Raw genomic sequence first — 17,734 nt, 5'->3', positions numbered from 1 at the left:
GGAGTCCGGAAGTAAGCATGGCTGAACGTCGTGACGTAGGGATATCAAGGAATAGGAAACGAAAGGTGCTTCCCTTGGATTGAAAAATGCTGATTTTCATAGCTTTTAAAATATAACATCCTCACTATACAGTGTTTCAGAGTAATGTAAGATATTGTGCATCTAGTAAAATTTGAGTATAGTTGTGCAGTTTGCTCTAATGAGGGTTTGTTTGGTGGTTTGTTTCATTTCTATTAAAATTTACAGTACTTTTTCCTGCCTCTTTTTCTAGGTCAGAAGACTTGTCTCCATTTGCACGGCACGTTTCCATACCTTTATGTTCCATACGATGGTTATGGACTACGGCCAGAGCGGCATCTTCGTCAGCTGGCTCTCAGTATTGACCAAGCACTAAATGTATCATTGGGCAATCCTTCCTCTGGTGTCCAGCATGTATTCAGGGTATCGCTTGTAACTGGGATGTAAGTAAAACCATTGTCTTACAATAGGTGCTGTATATAGATTCACTGAGTTTAGGCAGAGTGAGCGTAGTAATGTGAATATTTATTTCTTAAGCAACTGTGCAATTTTCCTTAGCTTTTGACAAACAATAATACAATTCTGCCGATGATCAGGAATTTTTAAATGCCAAAATTTAATTTATTTCTAAATTTAAAAACAACAGTATGCTTACAACTGTTCCAGGACCTTTGTAGATAGATGGTCTAATAGAAGGCGGCTTAGGACCAGGGTACAAGTGATTAGGTGTGGCTGTGTACAACTACAATGTGTTGCACTGTGCTTACTGTCACGTCTCGCTCCAACAAACTGGCTGGAGATGATATTTAAATTTGGAAACAATTGAAAGGGATAGGGACAGTCCTCTAATACAGCAGCAGTTGGTTAGCTAATGTGGCATTTGTTTTTAAAAAATGGCACTGAAATCTCATCACACTCTCCCAAAAGAAAATTACTTTTTTTTCAACCTTGCAGCAAATAAGATTTGCAGCCCCCCCTCCAAATGCCTGTTTCCTGCTGGGGCCCTCATTTCAGTTGTTTGCAGGCAACCAGCAGCATGCTAAGCTTAAAAAGTGAGCCACAATACAGGAAGTAAATGGGATTGCCTACCTTTCCAGGACAATTGAGTATGAACATGAGAACTAAGCCTTGCTGTCTCCTACTTAACACCTAAGGATGACCATTTTCCTTTAAGCCCTCATGCAGTTGGTTTTTAATGAATCGTGTTGGTAAGGTCAGACGAATGTGCATACTGTGAACACTGGATCACTGTAGGAAGGGTGGTTAGGGTGGATAAATCAAATCTTATTTGACTAGAGTTTACTTAGGCTGATGAGGGAGAGAAATATCTCAGAATCAGTCTGCACTTCTCAGAAGCAATGTAATCGGCAAAACATGAATACCAAATCAAAGATGACTGACCAGAGGCCAAATCAGGTGGGTTTTGGTGGAGAAGATGACAGCAAGACAGAGTTTTAGAGAGAACTTTGCAGAATACCACCCATGATCTGAATTCTCTCCAAAAGTCATTCTGACTACTTCAACAACTGCTCACCTCCCAGGGTTTCAGTCTTGTCTCCCGAGATTATGTTCCCCTGGTTCCTCGAGTCTGCACTCTGCACTGACTTCAGCTCTTCAGCCATGCTGAGCAGAACACCCTTGCTCCAAAGGGTTACCTTTACCCCAGTGGCTCGCAGCAGAGTCACCAATCTTCTGGTGGCTTTTCAGCTCCACCGGGGCTTTTCCAGACCTCTCACTACTTGGAGCATTTCAACTGCAGCACTTTTATTGCTTGGGAACCTCTTTCTTTGCTCCTCTCTCCAGTGGGTTTTTCTCCACGGTGTTTCCTATCAGTGGATGCCTCCACCTGGTGGTTCCTTCTCTGGCTCTCTCTGTTGTGCACGCTCCCTCTCTCTGGCGCCCGCGTCCTCGCTCTCTGGTGCGACAGATATCTTAACATTGAACCACACTTGGGTGGACCCCACCCCCAGAATGTTGGAACTTGGAGCTCTCGACCTCTGCTCGGAGCTCGGGTAGGGGGGGAGGTGATGGTATAGTGGTATTGTCGCTGGACTAGTAATCCAGAAACCCAGGGTAATGCTCGGTGGACCGGGTTTGAATCCCTCCGTGGCAGATGGTGGAATTTGAATTCAATAAAAATCTGGAATTAAAAGTATGATGACCGTGAAACCATTGTCGATTGTTGTAAAAACCCACCTGGTTCACCAATATCCTTACCTGGTCTGGCCACACATGACTCCAGACCCACAGCAATGTGGTTGACTCTTAAAATGCCCTCTGAAATGGCCTAGCAAGCCACTCAGTTGTAACAAACCGCTACAAAGTCTCAAAAAAGGAATGAAACTGGACGGACCACCCGGCATCAGCCTAGGCACCGGAAACGACAATGGCAATCTCAGCCCTGTCAACCCTGCAAAATCCTCCTTACTAACACTTGGGGGCTAGTGCCAAAATTGGGAGAGCTGTGTCTCAAGACTAATCAAGCAGCAGCCTGACACAGTCATCCTCATGGAATCATACCTTACAGATAATGTCCCAGACACCACCATCACCATCCTTGGGTATGTCCTGTTCCACCGCCAGGTCGGGCCCAGCAGAGGTGGCAGCACAGTGGTTTACAGTCGGGAGGTAGTTGCCCTGTGAGTCCTGAACATCGACTCTGGACCCCATGAAGTCTCATGGCATCAGGTCAAACGTGGGCAAGGAACCCTTCTGCTGATTACCACATACCGTCCCCCCTCAGCTGATGAATTGGTGCTCCTCCATGTTGAACACCACTTGGAGGAAGCACTGAGGATGGCAAGGGTGCAGAATGTACTCTGGGTGGGGGACTTGAATGTTCATAACCAAGATTGACTTGGTAGCACCACTACTGACCGAGCTGGCTGAGTCCTAAAGGACATAGCTGCTAGACTGGGTCTGCGGCAGGTGGGGAGGGAACCAAGAAGAGGGAAAAACATACTTGACCCCATCCTCACCAATCTCCCTGCTGCAGATGCCTCTGTCCATGACAGTATCGGTAGGAGTGATCACCGCACAGTTGTTGTGGAGACGAAGACCCATCTTCACATTTAGGATACCCTCCATCATATTGTGTGTCGCTACCACTGTGCTAAATGGGATAGATTTTGAACAGATCTAGCAGCTCAAGACTGGGCATCCATGAGGCGCTGTGGGCCATCAGCAGCAGCAGAATTGTACTCGAACACGATCTGTAACCTCATGGTCTGGCATATCCCCCACTCGACCATTACCTTGGATCAACCCTGGTTCAATGAAGAGTGCAGGAGGGCATGCCGGGAGCAGCACCAGGCATCCCTAAAAATGAGGTGTCAACCTGGTGAAGCTATAACACAGGACTACTTGTGTGCCAAACAACATAAGCAGCAAGTGATAGACAGGGCTAAGTGACCCCACAACCAACCAAACAGATCTAAACTCTGCAGTCATACCACATCCAGTTGTGAATGGTGGTGGACAATTGAGCAACTCGCTGGAGGAGGAGGCTCCACACACATCTCCATCCTCAATGATGGCATAGCCCAGCACATCAGTGCAAAAGATAAGGCTGACACATTTGCTGCAGTCTTCAGCCAGAAGTGCCCAGTGGATGATCCATCTCAGCCTCCTCTGGAGGTCCTCAGCATCACAGATGCCAGTCTTCAACCAATTTGATTCACTCCATGTGATATCAAGAAACGGCTGAAGGCACTGGATACTGCGAAGGCTATGGAGCCTGACAATATTCTGGCAATAGTACTGAAGACTTGTCCTCCAGAACATGCCGTGCCCCTAGCTGCACTGGAACAAGCTGTTCCGGTACAGCTACAACACTGCCATTTATGCGGCTATGTGGCAAATGGCCCGGGTATGTCCTGTACACACAAAATAGGACAAATCCAACCTGGCCAATGACTGCCCCATCAGTCTACTCTTGATCATCAGTAAAGTAATGGAGGAGGCCATCACCATGCTATTAAGCGGCACTTGCTTAGCAATGATCTGCTCCGTGATGCCCAGTTTGGGTTCCGCCAGGGCCTCTCCGCTCCTGACCTCGTTACAGCCTTGGTTCAAACATGGACAAAAGAACTGAACTCCAGAGGTGAGAGTGACTGCCCTTGACATCAAGGCAGCATTTGACCGAGTGTGGCATCAAGGAGCCCTAGCAAAACTGGGGTCAGTGGGAATCGGGGCGAATACTCGCTGCTGGTTAGAGTCATACCTAGCACAAAGGAAGATGTTTGTGGTTGTTGGAGGTCAGTCACCTCAGCTCCAGGACCTCACTGCAGGAGTTCTTTAGGATAGTGTCTTCGGCCCAACCACCTTCAGCTGCTTCATCAATGACCTTCCTCCCATCATAAGATCAGAAGTGGGGATGTTCGTTGATGATTGCACAACGTTCAGCACCATTGGCAACTCCTCAAATACTGAAGCAGTCCATGTCCAAATGCAGCAAGACCTGCACAATATCCAGGCTTTAGCTGACAAGTGGTAAGTAAAATTCTCGCCACAAGTGTTAGGCAATGACCACCTCCAACAAGAGAGAATCCAACCATTTTCCCTTGATGTTCAATGGCATTACCATCACTGAATCACCCACCACCAACATCCTGGAGGTTACCAGAAACTGAACCTGACTAGCCGTATAAATACTGTGGCTACAAGAGCAGGCCAGAGGCTAGGAATCATGTGATGTGTAACTCACCTCCTGACTTCCCAAAGCCTGTCCACCATCTACAAGGCACAAGTCAGGAGTGTGATGGAAAACTCCCCGGTTGCCTGGATGAGTGCAGCTCCCACAACACTTGAAGCTTGGCACTGTCCAAGACACAGCAGCCCATCCGCAAACATTCACTCCCTCCACCACTGACGCACAGTGTCAGCAGTGTGTACCATCTACAAGATGCACTGCAGGAATTCACCAAGGTTCCTCAGACAGCATCTTCCAAGCCCACGACCACTGCCATCTAGAAGGACAAGGGCAGCAGATAGATGGGGAAGTTCCCCTCCAATCATTCACCATCCTGACATGGAAATATATCGCCGTCCCTCTTCTGTCCCTGGGTCAAAATCCTGGAACTTCCTTCCTAACAGCACTGTGGGTGTACCTACACCACATGGACTGCAGCAAGTCCAAGAAGGCAGCTCACCACCACCTTCTCGAGGGCAACTAGGTATGGGCATTTAATGCTGACCCAGCCAGGAAACCCACGTCCCGTGAATGAATTTTTTAAAAGTTGGGATTTTTAACGGGTCAAATAGGATGCTGAAGTTGCAAACTATTTCGCTCAGCGTGAGGTGATGGTCAGGGAGGGGAATGAAATTGGTAGTATGATGAGAGTTGGTGGTGGTCGAGAGAGACAATTGGCTGGATTTTACCTGCCTCCCTCTGGATGTGTTTTTGGCCAGGGGCAGGGTTCAAGTGCCAACCCCATTAGCTTACCGCTCATCCCCATAATATGGGGGGTGCACAGGTGCCAAATTCAGCAGCCTGCCTGCTATATTTAAATAAATAATCAGGGATCAATTGAGTTTATCAAGCCAGCTGACCCTGATAATATGCTACTCACGCCATAAAATGGTTGGTGTGAGCAGTTGGGTGGGAATGGACAGGCCATCTTTTTTTTTAAAAAAAAACTTTCTAAAAGGCTGGGAAGGAAGGGGAGGTATTATCTTCAGGGGAGGGGTGCCTTTTGCGCATCATGGGGCAGCCCCTCTAAGATAGTGCCCCTGCAAACCTCCTTCCTACCCACCTGCTATATAAAACACACCCCTCCCTAAACCCTCCCTGCACAAGACCCCGGACTTACTTGTCTCTGGGCCTTTTCCTTGGGCCAACTTGCAGTCCTGGCAGCACCCACTAATGCAGTCTTGGTGCTGAGGGACTGAGGGCAGGACTTCCTGTACAGTGAGGGGGTGGCTGCCTATTTAACCCACCCACACACCGTTATGACTGTGGGGTGGGCTGGCATCCAGTGAGTTGGCTTTGTGCCAACTTTGCTTCTGGGGTGGTGGCAACCCCCCCTCCCCCGCCCGTAATATACAGCCCAATGACTTCAATTTTCCCAATTTTTAACCGGCCAATTTTGCAGCTTATCTGGACTGAATGTCAGACAAGCAAAATGACAGCACAGGGCACGGAAGGGCATCAGAACCCAGTTCTCATGAAAGGTCGTCGACCTGAAATTTTAACTCTCTTTATCTCTCCACAGCTGCTGTCTGACCTGAGTGTTTCCAGCATTTTCATTCAGATTTTGAGCATCCACAATATTTAGCATTTGTGAAAATCTAGAGTTGGATGTCAACATACAAGTGAGAGCAGATTCCTTGTGTTGCCAAGGGGTAGCACGTCAATGAGGAAGAGGGATCTGAGGAGAGCACCTTGGGAGACTGCAGAGACAACTATGCAGGAATGAGAAGTGAAGCCATTGCTGAAGATGCCCTGACCATGACTGGATAGGCAAGAGTGCAGCCAAATGAGGGTAGCCCTACTGAGCAGAACAATATACAAGTGGCATCAGAGGAGAGTGGTATGGTTGTTGAAGGCTGCAGAGAGTTACGAGGAGGGTTAGAGTACCATGGTCACAGGGGATATGATTAATTAGGGCTGTTTTTGTGCTGTAGCAGATACCTGATTGAAAGGAATTAAACATGGAATCGTGGGGAAAATGAGCATGAGCTTTAGAGGTGACTTCACTTTCAAGGATGAGGAAAGGGAGGGTGAAACCGGGGTTGCGATGGCTGCTTTGAAAGGGAGGAAAGCATTACCTGATGAAAGAGGATCATTTAGAATGTCAGCTAGCATTGGAGCCAGCTTAAAAGTATGATTGTAAGTGATTGAAAGCAAGGTTATCCTTAAAAGACGCAAACTTGCTTTCGAACGCATGTTTTATGCCTGCAAAGCATCTGAATTGGAAGATAAGCTGATGTATGTTTAAAGGCTTGTAGTTGTACAGATTAACGTAACTACTTTGACAGTGTTGTACCTCAGTTCAATTAATGTGACTCTTAAAATGAAACTAATTTTTTTTAAACTGGATAAAATCTTTTCAGCTGTTGATGGTATAAGGCAGAAACTTAATTCTTATATAAAGCAAGAAACTTTACACCTGGTGTTAGCTTCTGCATTGGGCTGAAATTCCACTTAGTATTGTGGTTTTTGATGTGCTAAACCATAAAATGTTCCATTCATGATGAACAGATCTACACAGTGAAATGGAGTGTAACCTATTTATTTTATGCGGTAGGCTATACAGATTCAGAGGGCCATTTCTCATTTTATTACATTTCAAGTGTCTTCCTGATAAAACTGGTTACTTTTCTCGCCTTCCCCTTTGTTCCAGTTTCTCCTTCTTGTCCCCACATTTCCCCCGCCCCTCAAGAATTTCTAACAAACATTACACATTACTTTGCATAAAATGGTTAAAGTTTTACTATTGTGTTGCAGGCCTTTTTATGGTTTTCACGAGAAAGAAAAGCAATTCATGAAGATTTATCTGTACAATCCTCTGATGGTTAAAAGGTACAGTAAAGTTAACTAGGTATATAATTATGCCTGTTGTTTTTCAACTGTTATAGACTCTGAACTTAATTGTCTATTACACAATCAACACAGAATTTGGTCTATTAAGCAATCCCTCTGATAGATTGACATAATTGTGAGATGTTAGAAGTACTTGTTATTGATATCTGTCCTCAGTGATAACTTACTTTGACTAAGGGGTGAAACAATGGAGTAAGTCTTTTTTAAGTAGCCCCACCCATTAGCGTCATGTCTACATGCTGTTCCTTGCCATGTAAAGAGTCTTGCACAACTTTCCTGCAGAAAGTCTGGTATTCTATTCCGCCCTCCTTATGCATTTTAATTTTAAAAAGACCTTTTCGTTATTGAACGCAATTGAACTTGAATAACTTCAAAATTGAAACAAATTTAAGAAGGATGTTGTTCCCAATAGGTGTGACACGTACTCATTGCACATAATTTTGTCCATTTAAAAGAAATTCTGTGGTCAAGTAGTGTTCCTAATTCTCATTGTGAGATGGAGATTTAGCCTCCTAGTGAGTTTGTGCACTTCTAATTCATCAACAATTGTTACAGCTTTAGTAGAATTTTTGTTTAAAAGTGATCTTGAGTAAAGTTTGAAAGTCTTGATTGGTAATGTTTTGTTTCTGGTTTCACACCTTCCTGATTGCTGAGAATACTTTACAGATCAGCAAGCGTCAATACTGATATTAAAGGGCTATTTCTGCATTGTTTTGCTGCTAACTGCTGTTGAGAAATCTGAATATCAGTGAAAGGTTTATGTATGCTGTCAACTTTCTGAAGGAGTTACCCGATGAATGCTTTCTTCCAAATCCTTTTAGATTTTCTTTCTCAATTATTTATCCACTTTTGAGAGTCATAGCCACTATCACTTTCTTAGTATTCTAATAAACCTCTGTTTAAAAATTAAATCTCTTGATATCTCCCTTTGTTTTTTTATTTATGCCTCCTGTTACTGACTGACCAGTGGAAATATTACACTTTTTGAGAACTGTTAATTTTGAATGTCTCAATAGTTGTATAGTGTGTTTAATACAGAAAATACTCTGTGGCTGTTCACCAGAGTATAATTAGACAAAACAAATTAACATTGAGCCAAAACAGGCGATATCAGGGTGGGTGACAAAAGTGTGGTCAAAGAGAGGGCTTTTATAGAGCACCTTGAGGGTCATGGATAGACAGATGTTAAGGGATGCAATTTCAGAGCTTGGGATATTTACAGCTGAGGGAACGGCTACCAGTGATGGAGCAGAGTAAGAGATGCGTGAGGGTAGAGTTGAAGTAATGGAGAGTTCAGTGTGGTGTAGGACTGGGGAAGGTTATAGAGATGGGAAGGGATGAGTCCATAGAGGGATTAAAAAAATGACAATTTTTTAACTCTGGCATTGGTTGACTGGGATCTACTGTAGGTCACAAGCACAAGTAATGGGTTATCAAAATGGTGTGATTAGGATAGGGCCAGCGGAGATTTAAATGAGGTGAAGTTTATGAAAAGTAGAAGATGGGTGATTGTCTAGGGGAGTATTAGAACAGTCTAGTCTGGAGGTAACAAGAGAATGGGCAAGGGTTTCAGCAGCAGGGATGGAGATGAACAAAATTACCTAGGTGGAAGTGACTGGACTTTGTGTGCTAAGGTGGATATAAGATTGGAATCTCAACTTCGTTAATTAGGATGTCAGAGTTGCCAGTGACAGCCTGATTCAGCTGAGATGGTGGCCAGTGAGGGAGATGGAATCAGTGGCAGGTGTCAAAGGCCACGTCTTCATTCTTCCCAATGTTTAATTGGAGGAAATTGCGGCTCACCCAGAGCTGGATGTTGGAAGAGAAATCTTATGCAACAGAGGCAATGGAGGAACAAGAAAGGTGATGGTGTGATAGGTGTTGTCTGTGTACATGTATAACCTCTGTCATGTCTATACATGATGTTTCTGAGAGGTGGTGTGCAACTGAGAAATAGGCACTGCCAAAGTAAAGTTTCGTTGGGGGACTTCAGAGATATTGGTGCAGGGTTTGGAAGAGAAATCTTTGCACAGGCTGTCTGGCTACAGCTGAATAGGTAAGAGTAGAATGAGGAGAGGGAGCCCTGCTCAGCTGGACAACGAGCGAGGATGGTGTAGTTGGCCCTGTTGAAGGCTGCAGGCAGACAGACAGAAGAGTGAAGAGAAGTAGTGCACCATATTCATAGAGGATGTAAATTGTAACTTTGCTCAGGGCCAATTCAGTGTTGTGGCAGGTGGAATCATGATTGATGGGGGGAGCTGAGCAGAATTGCAGGGTGAGGGGAGTGGTTAAAGTGGGGAATTGCAGAAACAGTGGTCATGGATTTGGGAGGTGACAGCATGTTTACAGTATCAACTAGCATGGGAGCCACAAAGGAAAGTTAGGTGGTTAGTGTCTCTTTGATCAGATCTCCTCTTAACCTTCTCCAATAAAAGAAACCCATTATTCTCCAGCTTCTCATAATTGTGGTGATGCCATGGTATTCTCGCTGGACTAGTAATCCAGGGTAATGTTCTGGGGACCCGGGTTTGAATCCCACCACAGCAGATGGTGGAATTTGAATTCAATAAAAATCTGGAATTAAAAGTCTAATGATGACCATGAAACTATAATTGATTGTTGTAAAAACCCATCTGGTTCACTAATGGGAAGGAATTCTGCTGTCCTTACCTGGTCTGGCCTATGTGTGACTCCAGCAATGTGGTGGACTCTTAAATGCCCTAACAAGTCATTAAGCTGTATGAAACTGCTAAAAAGTCTATAAGGAATGAAACCGGGCGGACCGCTCAGCATCGACTTAGGCACCAGAAACAACAAAGGCCACCCTGCAAAGCCCTCCTTACTAACGTAAAACAAAGTTGGGAGAGCTGTCCCGCAGAGTAGTTAAGCAACAGCCTGACACAGTTATACTCACAAAATCATACCTTACAGATGATGTCCCAGACACCACCATCACCATCCCTGGGTATGTCCTGTCCCACCGGCAGGACAGACCCAGCAGAGGTGGAGGCACAGTGGTATACAGTCGGGAGGGAGTTGCCCTGGGAGTCCTCAACATCAACTCTGGACCCCATGAAGTCTCATGGCATCAGGCCAAACACGGGCAAGGATACCTCCTGCTGATAACCACGCACTGCCCCTCCCCCTCAGCTGATGAATTAGTGCTCCTCCATGTTGAATATCACTTGGAGGAAGCACTGAGTGGCAAGGGTGCAGAATGTACTCTGGGTGGGAGACTACAATGTCCTTCATCAAGAGTGGCTCTGTAGCTGCTAGACTGGGTTTGCAGCAGGTGGTTAGGGAATCAACAAGAGGGAAAAACATACTTGACCTTATCCTCACCAACCTGCCCGTTGCAGATGCATCTGTCCGTGACAGCATCAGTAGGAGTGACCACAGTCCTTGTGGAGACGAAGTCCCGTCTTCACGTTGAGGAGACCCTCCATCGTGTTGTGTGGCACTACCACTGTGCTAAATGAGATAGACTTCGAACAGATCTCGCAATTTGAGACTGAGCACCCATGAGGCACCGTGGACCATCAGCAGCAGCAGAATTGCACTCAGCAACAATCGTAACCTCATGGCCTGGCATATGCCCACTCTACCATTACCAGCAAGCCAGGGGTTCAGTGAAGAGTGCAAGAAGGCATATCTAAAAATGAGAGGTTAACCTGGTGAAGCTACAACACATCTCTGCTTGCATGCCAAACGGTGTAGGCAGCATGCGATAGACAGCTATTCGATCCCACAACCAATGGATCAGATCTAAGCTCTGCAGTCCTACCACATCCAGCTGTGAACGGTGGTGGACAATTAAGCAACTCACTGGAGGAGGAGACTCGTGGACTCTCAGACGTTTACAGCACGAAGGAGGCCATTCAGCCCATGTCCATGCTGGTCAACAAAGATCTGACTACACTAATCCCATTTTCCAGCGCTTGACCCATAGCCCTGGAGGCTATGGCAATGCAAGTGAATATCTAAATACTATTAAAATGTTATAAGAGTTTCTGACTCAACAATCCTTTCAGGCAGTGAGTTCCAGACTCTCTCAACCCTCTGGGTGAAAAAAATTTCTCCTCAACTCCCCTCTTAGCCTTCTACCTCTTACCTTAAATCTATGCCCCTGGTTATTGACCCCTCTACTAATGGAAAAAGTGCCTTCCTATCCACCTATCTATGGCCATCATAATGTTATACACCTCTATCAGGTCCCCTCCCAACCTTCGCTGCTCCAAGGAAAACAACCCCAGCCCATCCAATCTTTCCTCATAGCTCAGACCCTCCAGCCCAGGCAGCACCCTGGTAAATCTCCTCTGCACCCGCTCCAGTGCAGTCACATCCTTCCTATAATGTGGTGACCAGAACTGCATGCAATACTGCCAGTTGTGGCCTAACCAGCGTTTTATACAGTTCCAGTGTAACCTCCCTGCTCTTGTCTTTAATAGCCGAGGCATAGAATACAAGTATTCCATATGCCTTCTTAACCACCTTATCTACCCTCCACTGCTACCTTCAGGGATCTGTGGATATGCACATCAAGTTCCCTTTGACCTTCAGTACTTTCCAGAGTCCTACCATTCATAGTGTAATCCCTTGCCTTGTTGCCCTCTTCAAGTGCATTTCCTCATACTTTTCTGGGTTTGAATTCCATTTTCCACTGTTCTGCCCACCTAACCAGTCCATTGATATTCTCCTGCAGTTTACAGCTATCCTCCTCATTATTTACCACCCCACCAATTTTCATGTAATCCGCAAACTTCTTGTCATACCCCTAACATTTAAGTCCAAATCATTTATATACACCACAAACAGCAAGGGCCCCAGCACCAAGCCCTAAAGAACCCACTGGAAACAGATTTCCCTCTGCTTCCTGCCTCTCAGCCAATTTTAGATCCAATGTGCCACTTTGCCTTGGATCCCATGGGCTCTTACGTTCCTGACCAGTGTGCCATTAGGGACCTTACCAAAAACCGTGCTAAAGCCCATGTAGATTACAACAAATGCATTACCCTCATCAACACTCCTGGTTACCTCCTCAAAGAATTCGATCAAATTTGTCAAACATGACCTTCCCTTAACAAATCTATGCTGACTATCCTTAATTAATCTATGTCTCTCCAAGTGCAGATATATTCTGCCCCTCAGAATTCTTTCTAGTAACTTCCCTACCACCAAGGTTAGACTGACTGGCCTGTAATTTCCTGGTCTATCCCTTCATACCTTTTTAATAATGGGACAACGTTAGCAGTCCTATAGTCCTCTGGCACGTCACCTGTGGCCAGAGGGGGTTTGAAAACTACTGCCAGGGCCCCTGATATCTCTTCCCTTGCCTTCCTCAACAGCTTGGGGTACACCTCATCTGGACTTGCTAAACCCACTCGCACCTCCTCTCTCTCTATGTTAATTTCCTCTAATATTTCCCAGCCCTCCACCCAGATGTCTATACCTGTGTCATCCTTTTCCATTGTGAAGACCGATGCAAAGTATTCATCAAGGACTGTACCCATGTTTTCCGGGTCCACACACAGATAACTTCTATGGTCTCTAATTGGCCCTACTCTTTCCCTAGTTATTCTCTTGCTATTTATATATTTAAAAAACCCTTTTGGGTTTTCCTTCATTCTACCCACCAATGCTTTCTCATGCACTCTCTTAGCTTTCCTAATTTCCTTTTTAAGTTTCCCCCCCCCTACACTTTTTATGCTCCTCTCGGGACTCTGCCGTATTGAGCCCTCCGTATCTGCCATAAGCTTCTCTTTTTTTTCTTAATCCTAACCTTTATGTCCCTTGACATCCAGGGTTCTCAAGACTTGCCCCCCCACCCTCTGTCTTTACAGGAACATATTTGCCCTATACTCTCACCATTTGCTCCATGAATGCCTCCCACTGCTCTGACACTGTTTTATCTGCAAGCAGCTGCTCCCAGTCCACTTGGGCCAATTGTATCTCAGCTTAGTAAAATTAGCCTTTCCCCAGTTTAGAATTTCTATTCCTGGCCCAATGTACCCTTTTCCATAACTATTTTAAATCTAACTGAGCTTTGGTCACTATCTCCAAAATGCCCCCCTACTGATATGCCTTCCACCTGCCCGGGCTCATTTCCAAATATTAGGTCCAGAACTGCCCCCTCCCTTGAGCTTTCTACGTACTGGCTAAAAAAGGTTCTCCTGGATGCAACTTAAGAATTTTGCTCCCTCACTATCTTGCACACTAAAACTACCCCGGTTAATATTTGGTCTTGTTAAAATCCCCTACCTTATCAATCTTCTCCTGAAATTTGATTACATATTTGATCCTCTATCTCTCCCTGACTGTTTGGGGGCCTATAGTACACACCCAACAGCATGTTTGCCCCTTCTGTGTTTTTTTACTTCTACCTGTATGGCCCCATTTGATGATCCTTCCAAGATATCATCCCTCCTCACTGCGATAATTGATTCCTTGATCAGTATTGTGATGACCCCTCCCCTCTATCTCCTCTATCTCATCTGAATACCCTAGTCTGAATACCCTATAACCAGGAATGTTGAGCTGCTAGTCCTGCCCGTTTAGCCAAGTCTTGGTCATAGCTATGATATTATACTCCCACATACCTATCTGTGACCACAGCTTGGTCTGCCTTATTCCTCAGGCTCCTTGCATTAAAATATATTCCATTTAGCCTTGCTACACTAATTTCTTTCTTATCTGGCCTATATTTCCTCTGCCCTCCAGACTCTCTAGCGTTTTAACTTCTAATTCCCTCTGAACTACTTTTCAGTATACCATCCCCCTACCAATTTAGTTTAAATCTGTCCCAACAGTATTGGCAAACCTCCCCGCGAGGATGTTGGTCCCGTTCCTGTTCAGATGTAAGCCATCCAACTTGTACAGGCCCCACCTCCCCCAGAAACTGTCCCAATGCCCCAGGAATCTAAAGCCCTCCCTCCTGCACCATCTTTCCAGCCACGCATTCATCTGCTCTATCCTTCTGTTCCAATACTCACTACTCCAGAGATTACTACCTTTTGAAGTCCTGCTTTTCAATTTCCTACCTAACTCCCTAAAGTCTGTTTGCAGGATCTCATTTCTCTCTTTTTCCTGTCATCAGTCCCAACGTGGACCACAACCTCTGGCTGCTCACCCTCCCCCTTCAGAATGCCCTGCAGCCGTTCTGTGACATCCTTGACCCTGGCACTGGGGAGGCAACATACCATCCTGCAGTCATGTCTACAGCCGCAGAAGCGCCTGTCTATTCCCTTCACTAATGAAACTCCTACCACTATTGCCCTTCCACACTTATTCCTCCCTCCCCCTGAGCAGCTGGATCACCCACAGTGCCATGGCCTTGGCTCTGGTTGACCTCCACAGAGGAACTGTCACTCTCTCCGTTTTCCAAGGCCGAAAAAGGGTTTGCAAGCGAGATGCACTCAGGGGATTCCCTCACTACCTGCTTGGTCCCCTTCTGTCTGGTGGTCACCCATTCCCTCTTTGCTTGCACTTCCTAAACTGCTGGGTGACCACGTCCTGAAAAGTGCTATCCGTGAACCTCTCAGCCTCGTGAATGCACCGTAGTGCCCCCAGCTGCCACTCAAGCTCCAAAACCTGGAGCTCAAGTTGCTCCAGTCAGAGGCACCTCTTGCACACATGGCTGTCCAGACCACCAGGAGCCTCTAGGATTTCCCACATAGCGCAGGATGTGCAAATCATGGGACTGAGCTTCCCAGACATATCTTAACCCTTGCTTTTATTTTACCCTTACTCCTACTTGAGTATAGACTAGATGCTAGATCCTCCAGATAGACTAGATCCTCTAGGTGCTGCTGACTGCCTGTCCCAGGGCCCTCCCCTCGTTCCACAAAATATCCCTATCCTCGATCCTGGGGAGCCAGTCTTCAGCCAATTCGATTCACTCCCAAGTGATATCAAGAAACGGCTGAAGACACTGGATACTGCAAAGACTTTGGGCCCTGACAGTATTCCGGCAATAGTACTGAAGACTTATGCTTCAGAACTTGCCGTGCCCCTCGACAAATTGTTCCAGTACAGCTGCAGTACTGGCATCAACCTCGCAATGTGGAAAATTGCCCAGGCCTGTCCTCTACACAAAAGCAAGACAAATCCAACCCAGTCAATTACCGCCCCATCAGTCCACTCTCGATCATCTGTAAAGTGATGGAAGTGCTATCAAGCGGCACTTGCTTAGCAATAACCTGCCCACTAACGCTCAATTTAGGTCCTGCCAGGGTTGCTCAGCTCCTGACCTGATTACAGCCTTGGTTCAGGGTAGTGTCCTAGGTCCAACCATCCTCAGCTGCTTCACCAATGATTGCCATAAGTTCTGCACCATTCGTGGCTCCTCAGATACTGAAGCAGTCCATGTCCAAATGCAGCAAGACCTGGACAATACCCAAGCTTTGGCCGACAAGCGGCAAGTAACATTCATGCTGCACAAATGTCAGGCAATGACCATCTCCAACATCAGAGAATCCAACCATCATCCCTTGACATTCAATGGCATTACTATCGCTGAATCTCCCAAATTCAACATCTTGAGGGTTACTATTGTTCAGAAACTGAATTGGACGAGCCATATTAATACTGTGGCTACAAGAGCAGGTCAGAGGCGAGGAATTCTGTGGCGAGTAACTCACCCCCTGACTCCCCAAAGCCTGTGCACCACCTACAAGGCCCAAGTCAGGAGTGTGATGGGATACTGTCCACTTGCCTGGATGAGTGCAGCTTCCACAACACTCAAGAAGCTTGACACCATCCAGGACAAAGCAGCCCACTTGCTCAGCACTCCATCCAAAAACATTTCCTTCCTCCAGTACCGATGCATAGTGGCATCAGTGTGTACCATCTACAAGATGCACTGTAGGAACTCACCAAGACTCCTTCCAAACCCACTACCGCTACCCTCTAGAAGGACAAGGGCAGCAGATGCATGGGAACGCAACCACCTGAAAGGCCAATTAGGAATGGGCAATTAATGCTGGCCTAGCCAGCGATGCCCACATTCCATAAATGAATTTTTAAAAAATGTTCCCCTCCAAGCCACACACCCTCCTGACTTGGAAATGTATCACCTTCACTGTTGCTGGGTCAAAATCCTGGAACTCCCTCCCTAACAGCACTGTGGATGTACCTACACCACAGGGACTGCAACGGTTCAAGAAGGCAGCTCACCACCACCTTCTTGAGGGCAGTTAGGTATGGCCAATAAATGCTGGCCTTGCTGGCGCCACTCACCCATGAACAAATAGATAAAAAGATTTTGTTTTATCAGTGCACTTAAAGAATGCTTTTTGCTTTGTTATGCATGACGTTTTTTCAAATCCACCTTTGAGACTTTCTAATTGTGTTAATTTTTAATTTTTGAGAAAAGAATTAGTTGAATAGTGTTGCGCTATGCATATAACTTTTAGTTAATTGTTAAATTATTCAGAATTGACACAGTGCCAAAGGTGAATTGTGTCATTACCTAATGATGAAAATTAAACAATTGGGTTGGTGCCTGGATTGAGCCTTTGAGACATGTGTTTGGAACCATCCCAGACATATGCCAAGAACATCCCTCATCTCTGTTTTGAGAACCCTCTGTGAAATGAAGACTTCTCTAGTCTTCAGTCTACCGCACTTTCTTTATTGTGTTAATTTGGTTATGGCCATTCTAATTTGAGAAGCTAGTTGGGTAGACAATGTGGAAAATGATCGTACTGGCGTACAGAGGGCACTTAGGGTATTTACCTGCAGATTCTTGTTTTGGTTGTTAAGTTCGTGAAGGCTGGAAGGAAGTGGGAGGTGTTGGAAGTGTTGTAGCTATGACGGTGTTCACGGGGAAACTTTTCCATTTCCTAATATTTTCACAAAAGGCGCAATATTTGGAAAAATAAAATGCTATAGCAATATGGTATCAAAATACTGTAGTACTGAGATTCCAAGTCCATTTTGATCAGTTTGGTTAGACTATAATGAAAAGTTTTGTATTGTTTCTTAGGGTCTGTGAGTTGTTACAAGGAGGAGCTATTATGAACAAATCCTACCAGCCATATGAAGCTCATCTACCGTACCTCCTGCAACTCTTTATTGATCATAATCTGTATGGAATGAATCTTATTCAACTTGCAGCAGTAAAATTCAGAAAAACCCGAAGAAAAGGTAAGTTACAATCAGTGGCATTTAGAAAAG

General features: G+C 45.6%; 1 protein-coding gene across 4 annotated transcripts in view; it reads left to right on the top strand.

The window, feature by feature from the left end:
* rev3l (REV3 like, DNA directed polymerase zeta catalytic subunit) overlaps positions 1 to 17,734 on the top strand; it is a 221,119-nt gene that overhangs the window by 92,480 nt on the left and 110,905 nt on the right. For all 4 annotated transcript variants that reach the window (XM_078542603.1, XM_078542605.1, XM_078542602.1 and 1 more), the window contains exons 2-4: positions 272 to 461; positions 7,466 to 7,540; positions 17,544 to 17,704. In XM_078542603.1, the coding sequence (XP_078398729.1) occupies positions 272 to 461; positions 7,466 to 7,540; positions 17,544 to 17,704 (426 nt within the window). The remainder of the gene's footprint in view (positions 1 to 271; positions 462 to 7,465; positions 7,541 to 17,543; positions 17,705 to 17,734) is intronic.

This window comes from Cetorhinus maximus, chromosome 5, assembly GCF_964194155.1.
Source record: "Cetorhinus maximus chromosome 5, sCetMax3.hap1.1, whole genome shotgun sequence".
In the NCBI taxonomy this organism is placed as follows: domain Eukaryota; kingdom Metazoa; phylum Chordata; class Chondrichthyes; order Lamniformes; family Cetorhinidae; genus Cetorhinus; species Cetorhinus maximus.
This window is presented reverse-complemented; position numbering and strand designations above follow the sequence as displayed.